This window comes from Perognathus longimembris, unplaced genomic scaffold, assembly GCF_023159225.1.
Source record: "Perognathus longimembris pacificus isolate PPM17 unplaced genomic scaffold, ASM2315922v1 HiC_scaffold_5741, whole genome shotgun sequence".
Lineage (NCBI taxonomy): Eukaryota > Metazoa > Chordata > Mammalia > Rodentia > Heteromyidae > Perognathus > Perognathus longimembris.
Window position 1 is genome coordinate 10142 of NW_025961202.1, and position 22254 is coordinate 32395.

A 22254-nucleotide genomic window follows, 5' to 3' on the forward strand; every position below is an offset into this window, starting at 1 on the left:
ATAAAAGGGGCAGGGGAAATACATAATTTTGGTACTACTGAATAACGTGATATTTTCTGTTTGTATGAAGGTTTTGATTCAGAATGAAATATTTGCTTTTGGCTTCTCCAAAGTAGAACAGACAAGTTACTGTAAGCATTTGTTTTCAAACCTGATGGAAAGATGGATCAGCATCAGATGTGTTCACTGCTATAATGGTCTGGTCACTGATCTGACTGAAATGCACCCAGGAAGAATTGAATGACGGCCTGGTCTCAAGAGGCAAGCCTCATCTCTTCTTCCTTCTGTTTCTTCTTTGTCAGTTTTGTGCCAGTTCTAGGCTTGAACTCAGGGCTTAAGCACTATCCCTGAGCTCTTTTGCTTAAGGCTAGAGCTTTACCACTTCCACTTCTACATCTCCACTTCCAGCTTTTTGTGGTTGATTAGAGATGAGATTCTCATCGACTTTTCTGCCTGGAGTGGCTTCCAACCATGATCCTTAAATCTCAGTGTCCTGAGTTGCTGGGATTACAGGTGTGAGCCCACAGTGCTTCTTAAACATTTGATGACCCTTGGTCATAAGCTTCATTTTCTCCTTGAAACCAAAAACTGCAGCTTACACTTAACAACACTGGTGAACACTCCTTTCCAGTGCTCCCTACAGTGACACATGCATGATGGTGCAGTCTTGGCAATTTTAAGACCTACAGAGAAGATTGTGTGTGAGTGTGCACACGCACATGCACGTGTGCTGCATGTACTCATGCTGTTCCTGGGACTTGAACTCACGGCCTGGGTACTGTCTGTGAGCGTTTGTGCGCAAGGCTAGTGCTCTGCCACTTGAACAAAGCTGCGTGCAGGTGGCTTTTGCCTTTAGTCCCAGCTTTTCAGGAGGCTGGGATCAGAGGATCATGGTTCGAAGCCGGCCCAGGCCAGGCAGAAAAGTCCATGAGATTCTTATCTCCAGTCAACCACACAAATCTGCAAGTAGAGCTGCAGCCTTGAGCACAAACACTCAGGGCCAGCACCCAAGACGCTCACGGACTTGGCTGCCCGGGCTGGCCTTGCCCCGCAATTCTCAGAGCTCAGCCTCCTGAGTAGCTGGGACGGCGGGCGGGAGCCACCGGCGGCTGCTTCACTCATTGTAAACCAAAGTTACTCAAAGGGCACGGCCCGACTTCCCTCCACGGCCGGGCGCTGGGAGCTGCGGCGGGCGCCGGGCCTACCCATCGGCGATATCGCGAGATTTCACACGAGAGGCCGGAGAGGCGGGAATCGGCGGTGGGGAAATCGCTGAGTCACCGCGGGCTTCCTGGGCCGGTGCCAGGGCTGCGCGTGGCGGTCGCCGGGAGAGGCGGGAGAGGCGCTGGGCCCGGCCCGCGGGGCGAGGCGCGGGCGGGAGGAAAGGTAAACAGTCACGCCGCCCTCCCCGCTTCCCTCCGGCGGGGTGACCCGGGCTCCCTCCCGGCCCCTCCCCGTCCTGGAGGTGGGGGCGTCGGGACGCCGGGCGCCGCCCAGCTCCCGCCGCAGTGCGGGGCCGGGGCCGCCGAGGCCCGGGCGGCGCGGCCTTCCGCCTCGGGCGGAGACCTGAGGGGAGCCCCGCAATTCTCAGAGCTCAGCCTCCTGAGTAGCTGGGACGGCGGGCGGGAGCCACCGGCGGCTGCTTCACTCATTGTAAACCAAAGTTACTCAAAGGGCACGGCCCGACTTCCCTCCACGGCTGGGCGCTGGGAGCTGCGGCGGGCGCCGGGCCTACCCATCGGCGATATCGCGAGATATCACACGAGAGGCCGGAGAGGCGGGAATCGGCGGTGGGGAAATCGCTGAGTCACCGCGGGCTTCCTGGGCCGGGGCCAGGGCTGCGCGTGGCGGTCGCCGGGAGAGGCGCTGGGCCCGGCCCGCGGGGCGAGGCGCGGGCGGGAGGAAAGGTAAACAGTCACGCCGCCCTCCCCGCTTCCCTCCGGCGGGGTGACCCGGGCTCCCTCCCGGCCCCTCCCCGTCCTGGAGGCGGGGGCGTCGGGACGCCGGGCGCCGCCCAGCTCCCGCCGCAGTGCGGGGCCGGGGCCGCCGAGGCCCGGGCGGCGCGGCCTTCCGCCTCGGGCGGAGACCTGAGGGGAGTGCCCCGCGCCCGGCCCTCCGGGCCTGCGGTCCCGGGTCGCCCGCGGTCGCCCCGTAGCCGGCGGGGGGCCGAGGGCGGAGCGGGGCCGAGGGAAAGCCGGGCCCCGGAGGGCGCCGTGGAGGCCGCGGCCAGGTCCTTCCGGGAGGGTCGCCGGCGGGGGCCCCAGGCCGGTCCCGGCTCTGCGACTAAGGAGAAGTGGACCAGATTTGGGAGAGAGAGACTGAGTAGAGAAAGCAGAAATAGGAGCAGCCTTTATTTTCTTTCATACTGCGTTTTCTCCAAAGAGCATTTTGTGCAAATCTGTCCAGGTCCCACTTTATAAGAAGCATCCTAGTTATACTAGAGACCCTACTGTCAGAATGCGGTCCTTTTCACAACACATGCTCAGGGATGTCAAGCACTCAAGAGCCGACTATTAGTGGGGTCTGTGGACACGGGTTTTCAGTTCTGGAAACTGGGCTAACGTGTCATTAACTTTCAGATTATGCATCATCGATTCGTGGCATGTCAGGTGTGGCAGTTCTTGGCTTTGCATGGTCAGATCTTGCTGTCATTTTCCTTGAATTAGGGGGTCTGCAGGTTGGCAAGTCTCTGTTCTATGTAACAAGTTACTCTGTTAAGGACTGAAGTCCAAAGGTGATTGCTTATCAATATCCACATCATCATTCTCTGCCATTAGAATTTTTAACTCCCTGCCTAAATTTACATCATATACAATTGCTATTTTGACATTGTTGTTGGTGCCTATGTTTTTCTAACATTAGTTAGCTAATGGTAGTGAAGCTTAGGACCTGTTGCTCACTAGGTAAGTATTTTACACTGGAGACATTCCCTCATGTTTTCCAGATAGTGTTGTGTTTTTGCCTGAGACAGCCTTGGTCCATGATATGTCCACATCCACCTCTTAAGCAGCCTAGAATACAGATGTAAAGTATAATTCTTGCTAGGAATCTTTGTCTTCTTTCTGCTTTGGAAGTACTGGAGTTTGATCTAAGGCTTGTGCTTCCTAGACAGGTAATCTGCTGAGTCTGGTTATGCACTGTTCTTTTCTTGTGATAAAGTCTTAATGTTTGCTTAAGAGAGAAGGAAACAGTGTGGGCCATGTGGCATTCCCATTCTCGTCCTTGGCAAAATAAGAACATCTGAAACCTAATATGTATTAAAATTGGAAATATTTTGATAGCTAACATGATGTCAAACTAGGAAATTCTACACCTGAAGTTTGGTTTATGCCTAGAATTTTTTAAAATATCAAGTAAACCAGAAGGATTGCATTTGTATAGTAATCTACTCTATAAAATTGTAAATGTTATGTAAAAGATCCTGAATATCTGTATGTGAATTGAACCTAAAACATACATGTGTTTGGCATTTCGGCAGTTAGACTAATCAGAATACCAACTAATACATAAGGCAGATATTTCAAAATTGAGAAATACTCAAAGCCCAAACCCTCCTGGTCTGTGGCTTTTTTTGAGAAGTTACTGTCTCAGCCTTTTCCCTACAAAAGGCTGTGCCAGCTTTTAAACTCCTTGTTATTCACTTTTCAGGAAGGCTAGAATTAGTGAGAACAAAGTGGGACAGTGGTCATTTCATTTTCTTCAGCTCTGGGCCAGATGTTTGTCCTGGTGTCAGTCAGTAGAGGCATAGACCTGGTTTTATGGCCACAGAATGTAGAAGATAATTTGGCAGACTGAATTTTCTCTGCTGTTTCCAGACCAATGGCATTGGCCCTGGATTGATCTCTCTGAAGGGAGGAAGAAAATGCAGTTGTTCACACTTAGCCTGAGAAGTTAACTAAGTGCCTGCATGTTTCCCCAGCATTTTTTTCCCAACAGATTCATCAGGATGAGTATGTGTGGCCCACCAAGCCTCCTGGAGCTGGCTGTACAGAGCCTGCTGAAGGATGATGCTTTGGTCATTGCTGCTCTGGAAGAGCTGCCTGTAGAGCTCTTCCCACCTCTGTTCATGGCAGCCTATACTGGGAGACACAATGAGAGTGTGAAGAGGATTGTGCAGGCCTGGCCCTTTGCCTACCTCCCTCTGGGGTCCCTGCTGAAGGAAGGGCAACCACACCAGGAGAACTTCCAAGCTGTGCTCAGTGGGCTCGATGCCCTGCTTGCTGAAGACATTTGCCCTAGGTGAGGAAGACCCAATAGCCTGAAGTCCTGGGAGCCTCACATGACACAGCTGGGATCAGAGGCCTTTAGAGTGGACACTTGGGTGGTGCTAGAAACAATTGTTGGTATCTCCTTTAGGATGAACCACCATATAATGCACTATTGACTGAAGGAACATGTCTGCATTCCTTCCCAGTGTCACTTAAAGGTATGGGAAGTAGATTCTAGGGTTCAATCTCAGTGGTAGAATACTTGCCTTGCACTTCTGAGGTCCTATGATCAGTACTCAGTAATACAAAGTTAAACATATTGGGTAGAAGAACAGATAGATAACAGATGCTAAACAGACAGTCAGATAACAGAATAACCTTAAGAGAGAAGAAATCAGAGGAAAAAGCAAGATCCTAGGAGAAAAGGGGACCACAGCTAATACCTGGGTTTTAGAGTTCATGTTTATATTTGACCTTTACCTTCATTCTGAGACCCTTCCCTTTACCTTCCATTAATCATCTGTTTTATCCACAGGCAGGGGAAACTGCAAGTACTGGATCTATGTCAGAAAACTATATGGTCTGGTAGCAGGGATGGCATGTGCTCACTGTCCCAGGCCATCCTGCCATTGATGAAGGTAAAGGTGGATGGATCCAGTATGGGAGCAAAAGAGCCCAGGGCTCCCCTGAAGGTGTTCATAGATCTCTACCTCAGTATTGGCAGCCACGATGAATGGCTCACTTCTCTGATTGAAAAGGCCAAGCAGTGGAAAGGTTTACTACACTTATACTGTAACAAGCTGAGTATTTTTGCACTGTCCGTACAAAATATGAAGGTATTGAAAATGGTGAGGCTGTATTCTGTCCAGGATTTGGAACTGGTCTGTAACTGGAAATTATCAGTCCTGGGGAAGCTCCTTTCTCTTCTACCATACATGGGTAAATTGCACAGACTCTTCCTGTCTCAGACACAGATGTCCCAGTGTAGTTCTTGGGAGGAGGAGGAGCAGTTTGTGGAGACGTTCAGCTCTCAGTTGCTCAGTCTACATCACCTCCAGGAGCTTCATTTGGAATCCATCAGCTCTCTTGAAGGCTCCTTGTGCAGTTTGCTCAGGTGAGGGTTATTACATTTGCTCTGCAGAATAGGACAGGTCTGTATTCATTTCAGGATGGATAAAGCATCTTTGCTCTGTGACAGCCATAATCATGTGTCCCTGTATGTCAACATTTGTCTTGTTCCCAAGTATGGTATCTATCCAAACAGTTTAGAGGTAGTCTTTATCCCTCTTTGGATCAGAATAGTACAATTGCATATACTGGGTACAATCATCTCAAGTTATATAGAACAACTATTTATTTTGGCTCACAGATCTAGTTGAGGTCCAGTGGAAAATATCCAGTGAATGCCACTGTTTTGGTTTATATGCAGAGACTATGTGCTCAAGCAATGTCAGGACCCTGGGTGTGGTAGTTTATACCTGTAATTCGAGCATTCGAGAGGCTTGGCAGGAGAATTTTGTCTTTGAGATAAGCCTATGCTACATAGTAAAACTCTGTCTAGAAATTTAAAAAGAGAACAACACACATAAGAACACAGAGTGAGACATAGAATTAGATAAGCCAGATTTTATAAAGGATTTATACTTTAGACAGCCCACTGATATATTGATCCATTGATTGTAACAGTACATCCTTAACTCTCTCTTAAGAGTTCTACTTAATTCCTTTTATTTTATCATAATGGAGACTCAATTTCAAAATGGATTTGTACTTAATGTGAGGGAGTATATATGAAGTATATGATTCTAGAAATAAAGGATAGGTGGTTAAGAGATAATAAAAAAGTCTGGGGGCTGGGGATATGGCCTAGTGGCAAGAGTGCTTGCCTCGTATACTTGAAGCCCTGGTTCGATTCCCCAGCACCACATATACAGAAAATGGCCAGAAGTGGCGCTGTGACTCAAGTGGCAGAGCGCTAGCCTTGAGAAAAAGTAGCCAGGGACAGTGCTCAGGCCCTGAGTCCAAGTCCCAGGACTGGCAAAAAAAAAAAAAAAGTCTGAAGTTGATCCCTGTGTCTGGCAGACATTTTGGAGGCTGTTTGCCTTCTAGGTTTGTACTTTATGAAGGGTATTTTAGTAGCCTCATACTAGGTAATATAGGTGACTTAATTAACACAGTTGCTGGAAGAAAGCCTGATTTGGGTTTGTTATTGCTGCTACTGCTGCTGCTTCCTCTTCTCTTCTTTGTGCTTATCTGCTGCTGCTTTGTCTTCTTACGCTGCTTCTGCTTTGTCTTCTTACGCTGCTTCTGCTTTGTCTTCTTACGCTGCTTCTGCTTCTTTTTTGCTTTAAGAAATTAATTCCCCCCCCCCAGGTTATTAATTGAGGGGATTTATATTTGTGTCTCTGGAACTAAAATAATCTAATGTCCTTCTCTTCTTGATACCTAGGGTCAGGTTCTTTTCTGAGTAATCTTCGTGGTCCTCTTATTTAACCATCACAACAACTAATCTGTATGCTTTGCTCTACTCAGTAGATAAGGAAAGGGAATATGTGAGGTCTTATTTACTTGACCCAGTTCCAGAACAAGGTTAACAAATGTAGAAAGGACTTCATGTAAATTGGCCTTGTTGGAAGACCTCTTTACAGTATGACAGCCTCAAGGTTGGGCATCAGGAAAACTTTGGGGTTTTTCTTTGCTGCATTGGCTGTATTGAGTTATGAGTTCTCCCCACTGGCTGCTACTCATCACCACCAGTCCCCAGCACTGACTGTTCTCTCTGTCCACAGGTGCCTGAGGAGCCCCTTGAAGATCCTCTCTCTCACCAATTGTCTGCTTCTAGAATCAGACTTGATGAATTTGTCTAAGTGCCCCAATACAAGACAGCTAAGGGGACTGTGTCTAAATAGGGTTATCCTGATGGACATAAGTTCTGAGACCCTGGAAGCACTGCTAGAGAATGTATCGAGTACCCTCCAGGTCCTGAGCCTAGAGGAATGTGGGATCATGAACCTCCAACTCACTGCCATTCTGCCTGCCCTGAGACACTGTTCCCAGCTCACAACCTTTAGCTTTTCTGGGAACCCCATCTCCATAAATGTGCTGTTGCGAGTCGTTCGCCACACCATTGGACTGACCAACTTAAGGCGTGTGCGGTACCCTGCACCACTGGAATTTTATGAGCATGTTGGAGATGGGTTGCTTGCTACCCTACAAGCCAAGCTGATGCAGATGCTACAAGAGTTGGGGCGGTCAGACATGGGGTGGCTCAGTGGCAAACCCTGTCCTCATCGTGAGTGGCCCTTCAGTGACCTGTGGCCCATGCCCTGGTAGCATCTACACAGGTAAGTAGCCCTATCCACAGCTTTGGTCTGGACATGTGGACACCGAAGCGTACAAATCACAGAAGCCACAGTTACAAAGGACTGCTCATGGTAAGCAGGAAAAGGAAAGATGATCAGGGATGCGAGTTAGACATTGACTTGGGGCAGTTTGGTCATTGTCAAAAATATCCTAAGGCATTACAAATGAGAATTTGAAATTTTACATGGGTAGGGTGATGTATAAGAATTGTCCCGGGGCTGGGGATATAGCCTAGTGGCAAGAGTGCCTGCCTCGGATACACGAGGCCCTAGGTTCGATTCCCCAGACCACATATACAGAAAAAACGGCCAGAAGCGGCGCTGTGGCTCAAGTGGCAGAGTGCTAGCCTTGAGCGGGAAGAAGCCAGGGACAGTGCTCAGGCCCTGAGTCCAAGGCCCAGGACTGGCAAAAAAAAAAAAAAAGAAAAAAAAAAAGAATTGTCCCTACATTGATGAATGTAAAGAGACAGCCATAATTAAAGAAACCTTAGTATAAATGATTTGTTATGCTGTGTGATATATGAACCTGTTTCGGTAACTTAAAAGTCAGATATTATTTAAAGTTGAGAGTTGGCAAAAAAAATTTGCTGAGAAATGATTAGTGGGAACATTTTTTTTTTTTTTTTTTTGGCCAGTCCTGGGGCTTGGACTCAGGGCCTGAGCACTGTCCCTGGCTTCTTTTTGCTCAAGGCTAGCACTCTGCCACTTGAGCCACAGCGCCACTTCTGGCCATTTTCTGTATATGTGGTGCTGGGGAATCGAACCCAGGGCCTCATGTATACGAGGCAAGCACTCTTGCCACTAGGCCATATCCCCAGCCCGGGAACATTTATTAGGACACTATTAAAAGGAAAATGATGGGCAATGAGGCCAAGAGCATATTGCTGCTATTGCTACTGCTGCTTCTGATCTGGTGAAGGTGCCAATGTGGGGTTGGCAACAGGCTTTTATAGGGTTACTAGGCTCTTTCCTGTTTTTAATCTCTTTGGGGGAGTCTTGCTTATTGGTCCTTTTTTTCCCCCCTCAGGGAATAGTTTGAATTCTCACCAGATTGGCTCTTCTGCATCTTATGGGAGCTATTTCATGTGCTTGTGTTGCCTCCATATTCCACCTTGGTCCTGGGTATCTGACTGTTTGCTATGTCTCCTTTAAGGGGAGACAGTCTTTCACATACCCTCTTCCTGTAGAGAAGAATGAATCCAATCTTGGATTCAGTGCCATGATGATATATTGGATTTGCTTGGAGCTGGTAGGGTTGTAGATATGTCCTAACCTACCTATTTATTATCCTAGCACATGAATATGGAGCAATCCACCGAGCCATGTCATGGTCTAATTGATTTTCGAATAGAATTACATGGCATCATGATTCATGGAGCTAAGAGGCACTGAAGGGTCAGAAAGTGTGGATGGTATCCATGCTGTACCCTGGTCACTAAACCTCCAGCCTAGTGCATGCAGAAAGAACTCTGGGTAGGAAGTCAATAAAGTGAGTTCTAGTGTCAAAAAGGAATAAAGTAGATGGGATGTCAATCCCCTGAAGAAGTGAGGCCAGGATCCCCATTTTCCCTTGAGATTCATCCAAGACTAGATAGGTTAATTTATGAGTGTTGCCTTGAGGTTGTCCTGAAATTTAGCTCCAAGGCAGCAGTCTTTTCTAAGCCTGGCATAGGTTTCCTGTGGGTGGCAGTAGCCATATCTAAAACTCTTCCATTTCTCATACTTCAAGAGTTGATAGGTTTTGTATACCAGTGAGTATTTCAGAGTACAAAGCAAATGCCATACATGTATATATTTGTTTGTTTTGGCTAGTCCTGGGGTTTGGACTCAGGGCTTGAGCACTGACCCTGGCCCTGGCTTCTTTTTACTCAAGGATAGCACTCAACCTCTTGAGCCACAGTGCTACTTCTGGCTTTTTGTATGTATGCGGTGCTGAGAACTCGAACCCAGGGCTTCATGTATGTGAGGCAAGCACTCTACCACTAGGCCATATTTCCAGCCCAGCAAATGCTATTTGAAGAGACAGGTTTTTATAGATTAAAGAGGGAAAATAATTACATCAGGAATATGGAAAAATAGAAAATATAAACTGGAGGCTCATTTACAGTAGTGTGTTTTTGTTCTTAATATGAATGTCCATATAAAGCCTCTCTCAAAACAATAGGTCATGGGGAGGAGAGAAGGTGGGAGAAAAATGAGGGAGGAGGTAACAAGTTTGACAAGAAATGTACTCACTACTTTACGTATGTAACTGTAACCTCTCTGTATGTCATCTTGAGAATAAAATTAAAAATTTAAAAACACACCAAAACAGCACCAAGAGATCACTTGATTAAATTTACTAGGTTTACTAGAGAGACAAAATGTCTTTCTCAACCAGGTCTTTTGCCAGCAGCCCTGAATGTCTGGGGAGAGTAAAATACTTTTCCTTTGTGTCACCAGGCAAGATGGTCACATCAGTACAGAGGCAGAGTTACCTAGGTGACCCGCACACCTGGAGGCGGCTGCCTCCCCCGCCCCTGAGGTCACATCCGGGCCTCACCTCCCCATCCCACCCCCCTACAGAAGGCCTCGCCCGGGGGCGGCTGCTCTCTGTGAGCGTGGGCGCGGGTCAGCGGGACGAGCTCTCCTCTCCTGCCCGAGACCGCGTGGCGTCCTCCTTTCCCGGCTCCTGCTCCACACACCCGGCAGCCATCAGGTAAGGAGTGCGCCGTGAGGGAAGGCGGAGGTTCTCATCCTCCTTAGAGGGGTCTGGAACTTTCGGGCGGTTCGTGTCGGGGCGCTGGAGTGAACTTGGAGCAGTTTATCCGGGGCTCTGAGCTCCAGGTGGGAAGTCCACGCGGAGCCGCCGCGGCTTCTCCCGCGTTGTCCACGGGTGTTTGCCCGCCGCCTCGCCCGCCTGGTTTCTTCTTCATGACCCGCGTTTGCACTGCGGGCGCCACCGGGCGGGGCGCGGGGACCCGGGTCTGGAAGGGGTGACCCCCGCCCCCATCGCCACCCGGACCCGGGGAGATCTGCCCTCCCCTCGCCCTGCTTCCAGCCCCCGCTTCCGGCTCCCGGCGGCCGCGCGTCCCGAGCCGTCGGCCCGGACCTGTGGGTCGGCGCGCGCCGCACCGAGTCCGGGTCCTCCCGGTTCCGGGGCGCAGGCTCGGGGTGCTGGCCCTGCCCGCCCGAAACGCCCGCCTGAGATTCGGGCAGACGCGGGAGCGGACGGTGCGGACCCCGCTCGGGGACGGGCGGCGCCGGGCGAGGGCGCACCGCCGCGGGACCGGAGGCCTCTGGGCGCCGGGCGCCGCCCCTCCCCGCCCGGGGCCCGGCAGGTGCGCGCGCGCCTCCTCCACCCGCCCGGCTCTCCCGGAGCCGAGCCCCGGGCCGGCGCAGCCCCCAGCCGCGCTCCTCCGCCTCCAGCGCCGGCCGCAGCTCTTCTCCCTTCTGCCCGCACAGCCGGCGGCCCTGGCCTGGCGCGGGGGTCCCGGCGCCACCCCGGAGGCAGCACCGCTGAACCTCGCGCCGCGCCGGGAGGAGCTGAGGCGCCCGAAGGACTCCCGGCCCTCAGTGTGCTTGGAAGGTGGAGAATGAGATGGAAAGGGGGCGAACCGGATGTCTGCTTTTGGTGAGTCAACATGCTGCCTAATAGCACATGCTGTTAAAAATGAACTTTGGCAAGATAGGCGATATTTGGGTTAAGCTTCAGGCATAGGGCTCGGTGTTAATGGTAGGATTAAAATTTGATTATGGTAACCAAACCCTAATCCATACCCTAAGCCACTCAGGAATCCTATGCCTTACTTGAAACTTTTCATTAACTAAACCCACACAATAACTGTGCTCAACACAGCAACCCTAACCCAGTCCTCAAAGCTGGGAGAGAGAACTGGTTTGCTGGTGTGGTTTTTGTTCTTTCCTCCCTCTTTGGCCTGTTTCCCGACAGTGTAGAGGGTCTGTGTGGGCTGCAGGCCTTTGTAACAGCTGGCTGCCTGCACACTGCTAATGCTGTGATAAATACTCCAAGATTCCATCCTTCAGTATGTGGCTTCTCAGACAATTTACACATATCTAACAATATGACTGGGTTAGGGGTCGGTTGTTGATGTCACTAAGGTCTGGTGGTAGTAGGGCTACTCAGAGTGTGCGTTAGCACAAATATTTAGTTATGTTTTGGAAATAGATTAGGCAGGTGTTGGGTTTTCCATTAACCTTACAGAGCAGGTTAGAGTTAGGGACTAAGTTAGGGTTATGCTCACTATTACAGAAAGATAGTAAATGATGGTTGAGGAATGGGTCAGGCTTAGGGAGTGGGTTAGGGAAGGGAATAGGGAATGTGGTAGACAAAGGATGAGGTTGGGGAGCCTGTTAGGGAAGATTTTAGGATAGGGTTTAGGAAGGGTTGAGGGTTAGGGAGTGGGTGAGAATTAACTATGTGGAATCAGTTTGAGTTATGGAGTGGTTTACACTCCATAACAGGTAAGGATTAAGAATGTGTTAAGGAAGGGGCTAGGGTAAGAGTTAGGCAATGTGTTCAATATGAATGTGTTAGGTACACAATTGTATGGATTTTGGTTAGTAAATGGCTTAGGGTGAGGCATAAGGTTGGTGAGGAGCTTACGGTGTAGGTTGGGGTTGGAGCATGTTAGGGTGTGAGTACTGGCTAGAGTTAGTGTGCACAATGGGGGTAGGAGTAGGGGTCGGGTAGGGTTGGGTTGAAGCTTTATTACAAGTAGGGTACATGTGAGTGTAGGGTTATGGTTAGGACACGTGTTTTGGTATGGGGTAGGAGATAGGGTAGGGGTTAGAGTGTTTGAGTGGCCTCAAGATCCTCCCCAGTTTTGGTTTACTAGCCCTGCTCTTTGCCATGCTCTCCTATCTGGTGTCCCAGGGATTTTCTTCCCCCTGTATCTGTATTTGTCTTCATCTTGTGTCTCCCACTTATTATGCAAAAAAAGTTCATTTCCTCTCACTGGAAGGCCTACTTTTGAGGACTTTTGTGTAAGCATACAATTTAAAGCTTAAGACAAGGGTCCTAGCTTTGAACAAAGCCCATCTGTACTCTCAGAAATACCTCAGAAGAACCTAGATAGGTGAGGATGAAGCTGTGAGGATAGGTTGTGGTTTCCCCTGGACTGTGTCATCCTGTTTAAAGGCCCTGTACTCTTCCCTACGGTAATATGGCACCTGCTAGGCTGACCCAGACCCTTGGGTGGTCTGGTTCTCTATGGTTCACGTCTCAGGAGCAGTACAGTGATGGAGGGTTATGTCTGTGGAGAATAGTTGGTGGAGTTGTTGGTACCCCGAAGAACCAGTTTCCTTTTTGTGGCAGGGCCTTATGTGCCTCCACAGAAAGATCCCGACTTTGTTTCCTGTCCTGTGTGTATACTGGCATAGGTATCCACTGTCTGTTGCAGCTTCTGCAAGGGTGTGGGCAGCTCTCCATCTGGTGTCTTCCTTGTCTTTGGGACCTGTCAATGTCTGCACCCAGGTACAGACTACTGAGCTAGGGCTGGGGATCATAGAGGGACTTGAAGGTACTCCAGTTCCTGGACTGAGACCAGGCTGACATCTTGTGAGGGATATAGAGTCTTGTGGGTATTGGTGACACTTGAGCAGTGGATTTGGACATGAAAAGAGCTTCCTAGAGAAGAGCAGGCTGCTGTTGTCAGAGTTGGTCCTATCATGCTGCCCCAATCCTTACCTGCACCCTGTCATCTGCTTCATGCCTGGGCAGGGGCTAATAGAGCCTCTCTACAGCCTGGCAGGGACACCTGGCCAGGAACCTGGGAGGCCATCACACTGCTTACCTATAGCCAGTGCACCCCTGACAGTCCTCTGGCCTGGATGAGGAGGAAGGCACTGGGCCTGCCCATCCAGGAGTTCCTGAGCTCCAGGGATGAAGTGTTGGCAGCAGAGGGCAGGTATGGTGGTGGTGGGGGGGGTGCAGGGGAGGTGGGAAACTCTCTGTCTGCCTGCCCCAGGAGGACTGGATTGCTTTCTCCCACCAGGCTGGCTCCTCCAGAGTCAGAGGGAGGCAGCAGTGACTACTGCATTTTAGGCTGCTGTGGTGAGTTCCGTCTGTCTGTGTTCCACATGGAGAACGCCAGGCCCATTCCAGGCCTGTGGTCTTTCCTATATCCAGCAGAGCCCAGATAACCAGCAAAGGGCTACTTGTGAGGAATCTGGCTACAGTCAGAGGTGCAGACTGCTTTGAGGACTCAAAGCATATTTTGCTGTCTCCCAGTCTGGGCAGGCAGCAGGCTCTCCTGAAAGTTCCAGAACTCTGACCTGGCCAGCTGCTTCATGTCCACATTGAGGTGTTGGTGGGTCTGGGCTTCCTGAGAAGGATAACTTGCATACTGTACAGAAGCCCTTTTGTTGATGGAGTAGGAGCCCCTCATCAATTCGCAGTTTCGTGGGGAAGAGTCCCTACCCCTAACAGCCTGACACCTAGCCTCTTTCCTCCCTTTCTCCCTTCTGATTTTGTCTCCTCTCTGAGGAGAGTGTAGATACACATCCTGTTCTTTGCTTCCCCCATTAAAGGCCCAGCCCAGGCTCGGTGGACACAGGTGAGATGCCATGACCAGGTGGAACAGCCTCTTCAGGCATCTTCCTGAGTCACATTCCCAACTGAGTTTACAAGGGATGTCTTGGCTCTTCCAAAGTGTAGATGACAAAGCTCTGGGTCCTGTTGACGCAGCATCATCAGGGTAGAGGCTCACCAGATTCAGAAAGTTATACCTATTACTTGTCTTAATTTTCCCACTGCCCCTGAGATTTAGAGCTGTGCCCAGGGATGGCAGGCAGACTGAAACGACCTCCTGGCATTAGCCATGGCCTGTGAAGGACCCTGCTTCCCACAAAACCATATTGGGTGATCTTGAGGGAGGCACCCATGGTCTGGAGAGAGTGTAAAAAGAACAGGACATTTATGTGTTATTTCCCTAGGGTTGCTATGACATGGCACTGCCCACTGGCAGCTCTGGAGATCTTTCACAGGTCTGAAGTCCAGCAGTGTGGAAGCAAGGTGTATTATAGGCCACATTCCCTTGTGAGGTGCAAGGGCATGGTGTGTTACAGGTCTTGTCCTGGTTTCTAAACTTGTGAGGGAATAGGGTAGTTTCTGGAGTAATTCCTTTGTGTGTATTTCTGTTACTGAGTTTCCACCTTTTTTTTTTTTCCAGTCATAGGCCTTGAAACTCAGAGCCTGAGCACTGTCCCTGGCTTCTTTTTTGCTCAAGGCTAGCACACTGCCACTTGAGCCACAGCACCACTTCTGGCTGTTTTCTATATATGTGGTGGTGAGGAATCAAACTCAGGGCTTCATGTATATGAGGCAAGCACTCTTGCCACTAGGCCATACTCCCAGCCTCAGTATCCACCTTTTAAGAGGCTATGCAATTACAGGATCAGGGGTCAGTTCACCTGGACTTCATCTTCCCTTCTACACGTGGGATTAAACACACATAGTGGGTTGTTGTGAGGTTTTCATTTTTTTGAGCAGAACACTTGCCCATGGTTGGTGCTGAGAGAACACTGATTTCCATTTATTGAGAGATGACAACCATCAGAAACCATTCTGAAGTTGTCATCACTGTAGGTCAGGGACACTGAGCACTGTAATCACAGTCATCTGAGGAGGCATCAGGGAGAAGGTGACAGAAGGACCTGGTATGAAAAGATGGTCACTGGGTTTAGGTTAGGAGCTGAGTAAACAAGGTGACTGGGACATAAAAACACCGACTCTGACTGGCCATGCTCCAGGTAGCACTGGGCTGTGGAGGGACTTGGAAGCTATGCTAAGGAGGCACCATGGTGTCACTAGGTAAATGACTTCTTAACTTCCAGGAGTTATCCTGTGTTAGCTCATGCTCTGTTTCAGACACCTAGGCAGCCACACAGACACCTGTGGCCTCCTTTGCTCCCATGAGGCAGGATGCAGAAGGAGATGTGGCAACACGCATTTTAGCCATAAAGGATGCCACGTGGACTGGCTGTTAACTCATTTCCTGAAAAAAGTTATGAATGATCTTACTCAGTTAAAATGTCTCTTTTGACCTTAGTCTTAAAAGGACCCCATCTCTTAGATGAGAAATTGGGGCTCTGTTTCTCCCACAGATTTTCCCTATTTTCTGGCTGAAGTATAAACTCTCCATCACTGCATTAGCTCTTGGTTTTGTTATTGGTTGCATAATTTGTAGAGGGAGAAAGAATCTAATTTGTGTCAGATATGAGTAACAATGGGAAGTGAATTCATCCTAAGAGTATTCTGGGAACACAATCTTTTCAAAGATTGAAGTAAAGTTCACTATACAGAAGGACTTGAATACTTTAGTGATGCACAGTGCCCACGTTGAGTGTCCATTTGTCCTAGATACTTGGCTTGTTTCCATCGAATTGCTGTTGTGCATAATGCTGCTAAACATTTATCTATTCACACATTTCTGTGTGAATGTTTTCACTTGTGTCAGTATATGTAGGAATAGAATTGCTGGATCCTATGGAAATTCAAGTGTTCGCTTTTGTTTCACATGTGCCCAACTGTTTTCCGCAGCTGCCGCACATTTTCGCATTTCTGTGAACAATATCCACTTCTTTATTTTTGGTCACCAATACTTAATCATTTTTACATTTTTTTTTTGTTGCTGAAGTGATGTCTTGTGGTTTTGGTTCTTATTTCCCCCGTGGGTAATGATGTTAAACAAGTTTTTTCTTTTGGTTTTTGGGGGGGAGGGTTTCACTGTGTGGCCTTGAACTCATGACCTTCACACCAGATGGCTGCAATCAACCAACAGAGCATGGGGCAACTTGTTTGTGTAGTCTTGCTCACCTGTGGGGTTGCTAGGGTATATGAAGGCATGTATGAAGTCACTGGGGTTGGAGGGTGACTAAATCTGTGCCGCCGAGAGGCTCGCCATGTCCATCCCAGGAGACATGGAGGTGCAGGCTCACAGTATCTGGCTCTAAGGAGATGCTGTCCATCTGGAGCACAACCTGCATAAGGGTGTCCATAATTGTGTAGTCTCTGTCGGTACCCACTGAGCACTGAAGTTTCAGAGGCCAAACAGAAGAGGTCAGGAAAGGCCACTGTGATGGATGTTGGGGCTGGACAAAGCTGAAGTGTGGAGATTAGTAGTCCACTAGCCATCAAAGAGAAGTCTGATAAATTGAACTTCTTCCAAGGAAATCAGTACAAACCTCCTAAGATTTCCAAGACAAGCTGCCAAAATCTCCAAAGCACCCAAGATAGGCTGCCAAACTCTCCAGAGACAAAGCACCCGTTAATCCCTAAGTATGGAGATTCAATAAATTTATAATAAACCACTGAATGACCTGAGAGACACACAATCCAAAGATGTGAACAAGGAAAGAAATGTAACTGATTGTTGAATCTCCATAGTGTATTTTAGGCATTAGTAAGGAAACTGCACAGTAGTTCTGAGTTCATCTACCATTTCTACGTTCTAAACTACATTTTAGGGTTGGCTATTGAATCCTGGCCACTCACACGTGCTAGCCAAGTCTTCTTGAATGGCTTTTAGTTTTTTTCCACATTCTCAGTCCAAAATTTGGGAAGCCATTGTAGAATGAAAACAGATGTCTTATGCTGTGACCCATTCGTTCTACCTTCAGGTATTTCCCCAATCGTTGGACTCTGCCCTATGCTCAGTGACTCCCTTCAGTGTCCATACAGAGTCAGAGTGGGGCTCTATGGTTCTGTCCCAAGTGCTAGGGCGCCCTCTGGTGTTTACTTGGGAATTGACAGGTGTGACATGTAAACGTGTGGAACATTGTTTTTTTTTTTCTTTATTTCTGTGTGGGTGATGTTGATAGGGATTGAATTATGACTTGGGTGCTGTTTTTTAGTTTTTTCACATAAGATTGTGCTGCACTGCTTGAGCTAATGAGAAGGCACCCATGAGAAGATATCAGTAGGAACCTTTGGAAATTGTCCATACAGAGTCAGAGTGGGGCTCTATGGCACTGTCCCAAGTGCCATGATGCACTCTGCTGTTTACTTGGGAAATGACAGGTGTGACATGTAAACGTGTGAAACAGTGGTTTTATTTCCTTAATTCTGTGTGTGTGTGTGTGTGTGTGTGTGTGTGTGTGTGTGTGCTGTTGCTAGGGATTGAATTTAGGACTTGGGTGCTGTTCTTTAGCTTTTCTACTTAAGAGTGTGCTGCACTGCTTGAGCCACAGCCCATCTTCTGGCTTCATTTTGTCTAAGTGTGTGTGTGTGTGTATTTGTTATTTTGTCTCTGTTTTCCAGCATGAATTTCATCTTTAAAGATCTCCTTACTCTGTTTCTAGAGTATTATTTGTGCAAGCAGGGATGAGGTCAGAGTGAGGGAAGGAAGAAGGCAGGGAGAGAGAGGGAGAGTACAGGTTTTTCATTTGTTTTTGTTTATGAGGGAGCATGGAGCTCCACATAAACTAATCTTGGATGGAACCTTTTGTGAAGATAGCGCTTGTTGCCTATGAATTCCTGGCCATTGTTTTCCATGGCTGTTTGCCTGTCTCTCTGTTTTAAATTTTTGAAAGAAATACTGGTTGATGAAGTCAGGAGAAGATTGAATGTTTTAATTTAAAATCATCCTTGACCAAGTAGATTGCTGTAAAGGTCTATCAGAGACCCATGTGATAAAAAAGGTATTTCCCCCTTCTACCTGGAAAACGGAAAAATGAATAAACATCAATAAAAACCTAGCTTGCTTATTCTTGTTTTGTTTTGGTCTCTGGCCTTGTCTGTCCTCCTCTCTGTTCTCCCTCCCCTCGCCCCCTCATCTGCCAAGTCTGATTGTGACAGTAATCTGTGATGAATGGAAGTGGCCATGTGATGCCCTTAGCCGCCGCCCCAGCAGGTGTCCCCTTAAGCCTGCTTGTGCCAGTGGGTTCGATAGTTCTAGGGTTTGGAGAGACCCTGAAGGCTTGTGGACTGTCCTGCACCATGACCTGGGTTGGAGCAAAAGCCTTCTGCTAGGCAGGCAGGGCAGCGGGTCCGCAGGTGGGGCCTCAGGAAGCTAGAGGCGCAGGGGCGGGGCTTATGGGGCTTCAGAGCACAAGAGAGGTGGGGCAAGAGCCAGGAAGCTAGAGGTGCAGGCCTGGAGCTTATGGGGCATCACGGCTGGAGAGGGGAGGGGCAAGGGCAAGGAAGCTAGAGGTGTAGGGGCGGGACTTATGGGGCCTTACAGCACAAGAGGGGCGGAGAAAGCGGGAGGAGGTGAGAAGTCAAGGGCCGTGGCCCTAGCCCTGGACTGGTTTAGGTTGGTTCTGCCTGGGACTGGCAGTCCTGCCAGTTGCCCCCATCTTTGGGTTTGGGCCTACAAAGCTGGTCAGGCTTAGTGTGGTTTGGTGGTGGGTCTGGGCATGGTCCGCTTGTCTGTGTGGGGAAACCTGGAGGAATTCTGACCCTGCACAGATGCGGCTTGTGTGTGGAGAATGCTGGACCCAGGTGCACCAAGCTGACTTTGAGGCAACTGTGGAAGACAAGCAGAGCCAAGCGGAGCTTCCTGGCAGGTGGGGACCAGGGCATGGGTGTGGGGTGGCTGTGAAAGTGTGTGGAGAAGCACGGCCTGTCTCTCCCGTTTCCTTGTTTGTGCCCTTCCTGATGTGGCTTTGGTGAGGCTAGGCCTCAAACTAGGCCTCTGGAGCTGGCTTGGAGTCAGTGCAGAGCTTTTAGCCTTGTTCTTTTAGTCTTGGCTGGCCCAGGCCACGGTTGTTGGGTGGGTGTGAGAGTGTGTGGAGAATCACGGCCTGCTTCTCCCCTTTGCTTGTTTGTGTCCTTCCTGAAGTGGCTTAGGTGGTGTGGCTAGGCCTCAAACCTCGCCTTTAAAGCCGGCTTCCAGTCAGTGTAGAGTTGTTAGCTTGTGCTTTCAGTCTTGGCAGGCCCAGGCCATGGTTGTGGGGTGGCTTATGGTGTTGAGCTTATGGGGCGTCACAGCAGGAGACAGGTGGGGCAAAAGCAAGGAAAGTAGAGGTCAAGGGGTGCTGCTTATTGGGCTTCAATGCAGGAGAGGGGAGAGGCAAGGGCCAGGAAGTGATAGGTGCAGGGGTGGGGCATATTAGGCATCACAGCAGGACAGGGGTGGGGAAACCAGGAGGAAGTGAGCGGTCAATGGGCGTGGCCCTGGCACTGGATTGGTTTAAGTCGGTTCTGCCTGGGACAAGCCAGTCACTCAGCTCCTTTCTGTGAGGTCCCATGTTTGGGTTTCGGCCTACAAAGCTGGTCAGGCTCAGCGTGGTTTGATGGTGGGTCTGGGCTTCCGTTCACCCGTGTCATGATGCAGCAGTCGATTTTCTGTGTGGGGAAGCCTGGAGGAATGCTGCACAGATGGTGCTTGTTTGTGGAGAAGGCCAGACCCGGATTCACCGAGCTGACCTTAAGGCAACTTTGGAAGATAAGCAGAGCTTAGCAGAGCTAAGCGGAGCTTCCTGCCAGGTGGGGCCCAGGGCATAGGTGTGGGGTTGCTGTGAAAGCGTGTGGAGAAGCGTGTTCTGCCCCTCCTGTTTGCTTGTTTGTGTCCTTCCTGAAGTGGCTTAGGTGAGGCTAGGTCTTAAACCAGGCCTCAAGAGCTGGCTTCCTCAGTGCTGAGCCTTTAGCTGGTGCAGGCCCTGACCAAGGTTGTGGGGTGGGGATGAATGTGTGGAGGAGCACGGCCTGCCTCTCGTGTTTGCTCATTTGTGCCCTTCCTGAAGTGACTTTGTTGAGGCTGGCCTCAAACCAGGCCTTCGGAGCCTTTAGCTTTAGCTTGTGCTTGTGCTTTCAGCCTTGGCATCCCCAGGCAATGGTTGTGGTTGGCTGTGAATGTGTGTGGAGGAGTGGGGCCTGAGGTGCAGGGGGGGGGGCTTGTGGGGCATCACAGCAGGAGAGGGGAGGGTAAGGGTGTGTAAGTGTGAGGTGCTGGGGCAGAAGGAGCATCTAGGGGGCGGGGAGGTGGAGCAAGAACCTGGAAGCTTGAGGTGCATGGGCGGTGCTTCTGGGGCATCACAACGTGAGAGGGGAGGGCCAAGGGCAAGGAAGTGAGAGGTGAAGGGACAGTGCTTATGGTGTGACACAGAACAAGAGGGGAGGGGAAGTCAGGTCAAGGGGCGTAGCTTGGGCGCTGGACTGGTTTAGGTTGCTCTGCCTTGAACCAGCAGACCTGCCAGGTGGCTAAGGAAGAGCTCCTTTCTCTGAGGGTCCTCTAGTTGTGTTCGGGCCTACAAAGCTGGTCAGGCTCACTGTGGTTTGGTGGTGGGTCTGGGCTTCCATACACCCGTCCCACCAGGCAGCAGCCACTTTTCCATGTTGGGAAGCCTGGAGGACCGTGCGCAGATGCAGCTTGTTGGTGGAGAAGGCTGGACCCAGGTGCACCGAGCTGACCTTGAGGCAACTCCGGAAGACAAGCAGAGCTAAGCTGAGCTTCCTGCCAGGTGGGGACCAGGGAATGAGTGTGGGGTGTTTGTGAAAGTGTGTGGAGAAGTGCAGCCTGCCTCCCCTGTTTGCTCTTTTGGGCCCTTCCTGATGTGGCTTTGGTGAGGCTAGGCCTCAAACCAGGAGCTGGTTTCGTCAATGCCGATCCTTTTAGCTATGGCTTTGTCTTTGCAGGCCCATGCCACGGTTGTAGGGTGGCTGTGGAAGTGTGTGGAGGAGTGGGGCCTGAGATGCAGGGGTGGGGCTTTTGTGGCATCACAGCACAGAGGGGCGGGGCAAGAGCCTGGAAGCTAGAGCTAAAGGGGCCTGGTTTATGGGGTATCACAGCATGAGAGGGGAGGGGCACGGGGGTGGAAGTGAGAGCTGCAGGGGTGGGGCTTATGCAGCATCAGCTTGAAAGAGGTGGAGCATGAGACAGGAAGTGAGGTGAAGGGGCAGGGCTTATAGGACATCACAGATCAAGAGGGGAGGGGCAAAGAGGAAGTGCGAGGTCAAGGTGCACTGGACTGGTTTAGGTCAGTTCTGCCTGGAACAAGCAGACTTGCCACTGAGGCTAGGAAGCAGCTCCTTTCTCTGAGGGCCCTCTAGTTGTGTTCGGGCCTACAAAGCTAGTCAGGCTCACTGTGGCTCGGTGGTGGGCCTGGGCTTCTGTACACCCGTTCTACCAGGCAGCCGCCGCTTGTCTGTGTGGGGAAGCCTGGAGGAACGCTGACCATGCGCAGGTGCAGCCTGTTTGTGGAGAACGCCTAACCCAGGTGCACCGAGCTGACCTTTAGGCAACTCCAGAAGACAGAGCTAAGCTGAGCCTCCAGGCAGGTGTGGCCCAGGGCATGGGTGTGGGGTGCTTGTGAATGTGTGTGGAGAAGCATGGCCTGCCTCTCCTGTTTGCTCTATTGGGCCCTTCCTGAAGTGGCTTTTGTGAGGCTAACAACTCAAAACAGGCCTCCAGAGCTGGCTTCCCCAGTCAGTGCTGAGCATTTAGCGGGCTTTCAGTTTTGGCAGGCCCAGGCCATGGTTGTGGGGTGTTTGTGAAAGTGTGGAGGAGTGGGGCCTGCCTCTCCTGTTTGCTTGTTTGTGCCCTTCCTGAAGTGGCTTCAGTGAGGCTAGGCCTCAAACCACGCCTCCAGAGCTGGCTCCCAGTCACTGCAGAGCCAGTGCTTTCAGTTTGGAAGGCCCATGGCATGGGTGTTGGTTTGTATTACCTGCCTTCCTGCCTCTCTCTGTTGGTTTGTGTCCTTCCTGAAGTGGCTTTGGTCAGGCCAGTCCCCAAACCAGGCTT

At 50.2% G+C, this 22254-nt stretch overlaps 1 protein-coding gene across 1 annotated transcript; it reads left to right on the forward strand.

The window, feature by feature from the left end:
• The first annotated feature begins 3625 nt into the window (after positions 1-3625).
• On the forward strand, positions 3626-7777 carry LOC125345498 (melanoma antigen preferentially expressed in tumors-like). Its single transcript, XM_048337630.1, has 4 exons — positions 3626-4239; positions 4744-4846; positions 5177-5322; positions 6998-7777. The coding sequence occupies exons 1-4, from the start codon at positions 3908-3910 to the stop codon at positions 7539-7541; spliced, it is 1125 nt and encodes a 374-aa protein (XP_048193587.1). The 5' UTR covers positions 3626-3907; the 3' UTR covers positions 7542-7777.
• The last annotated feature ends 14477 nt before the right edge of the window (positions 7778-22254 follow it).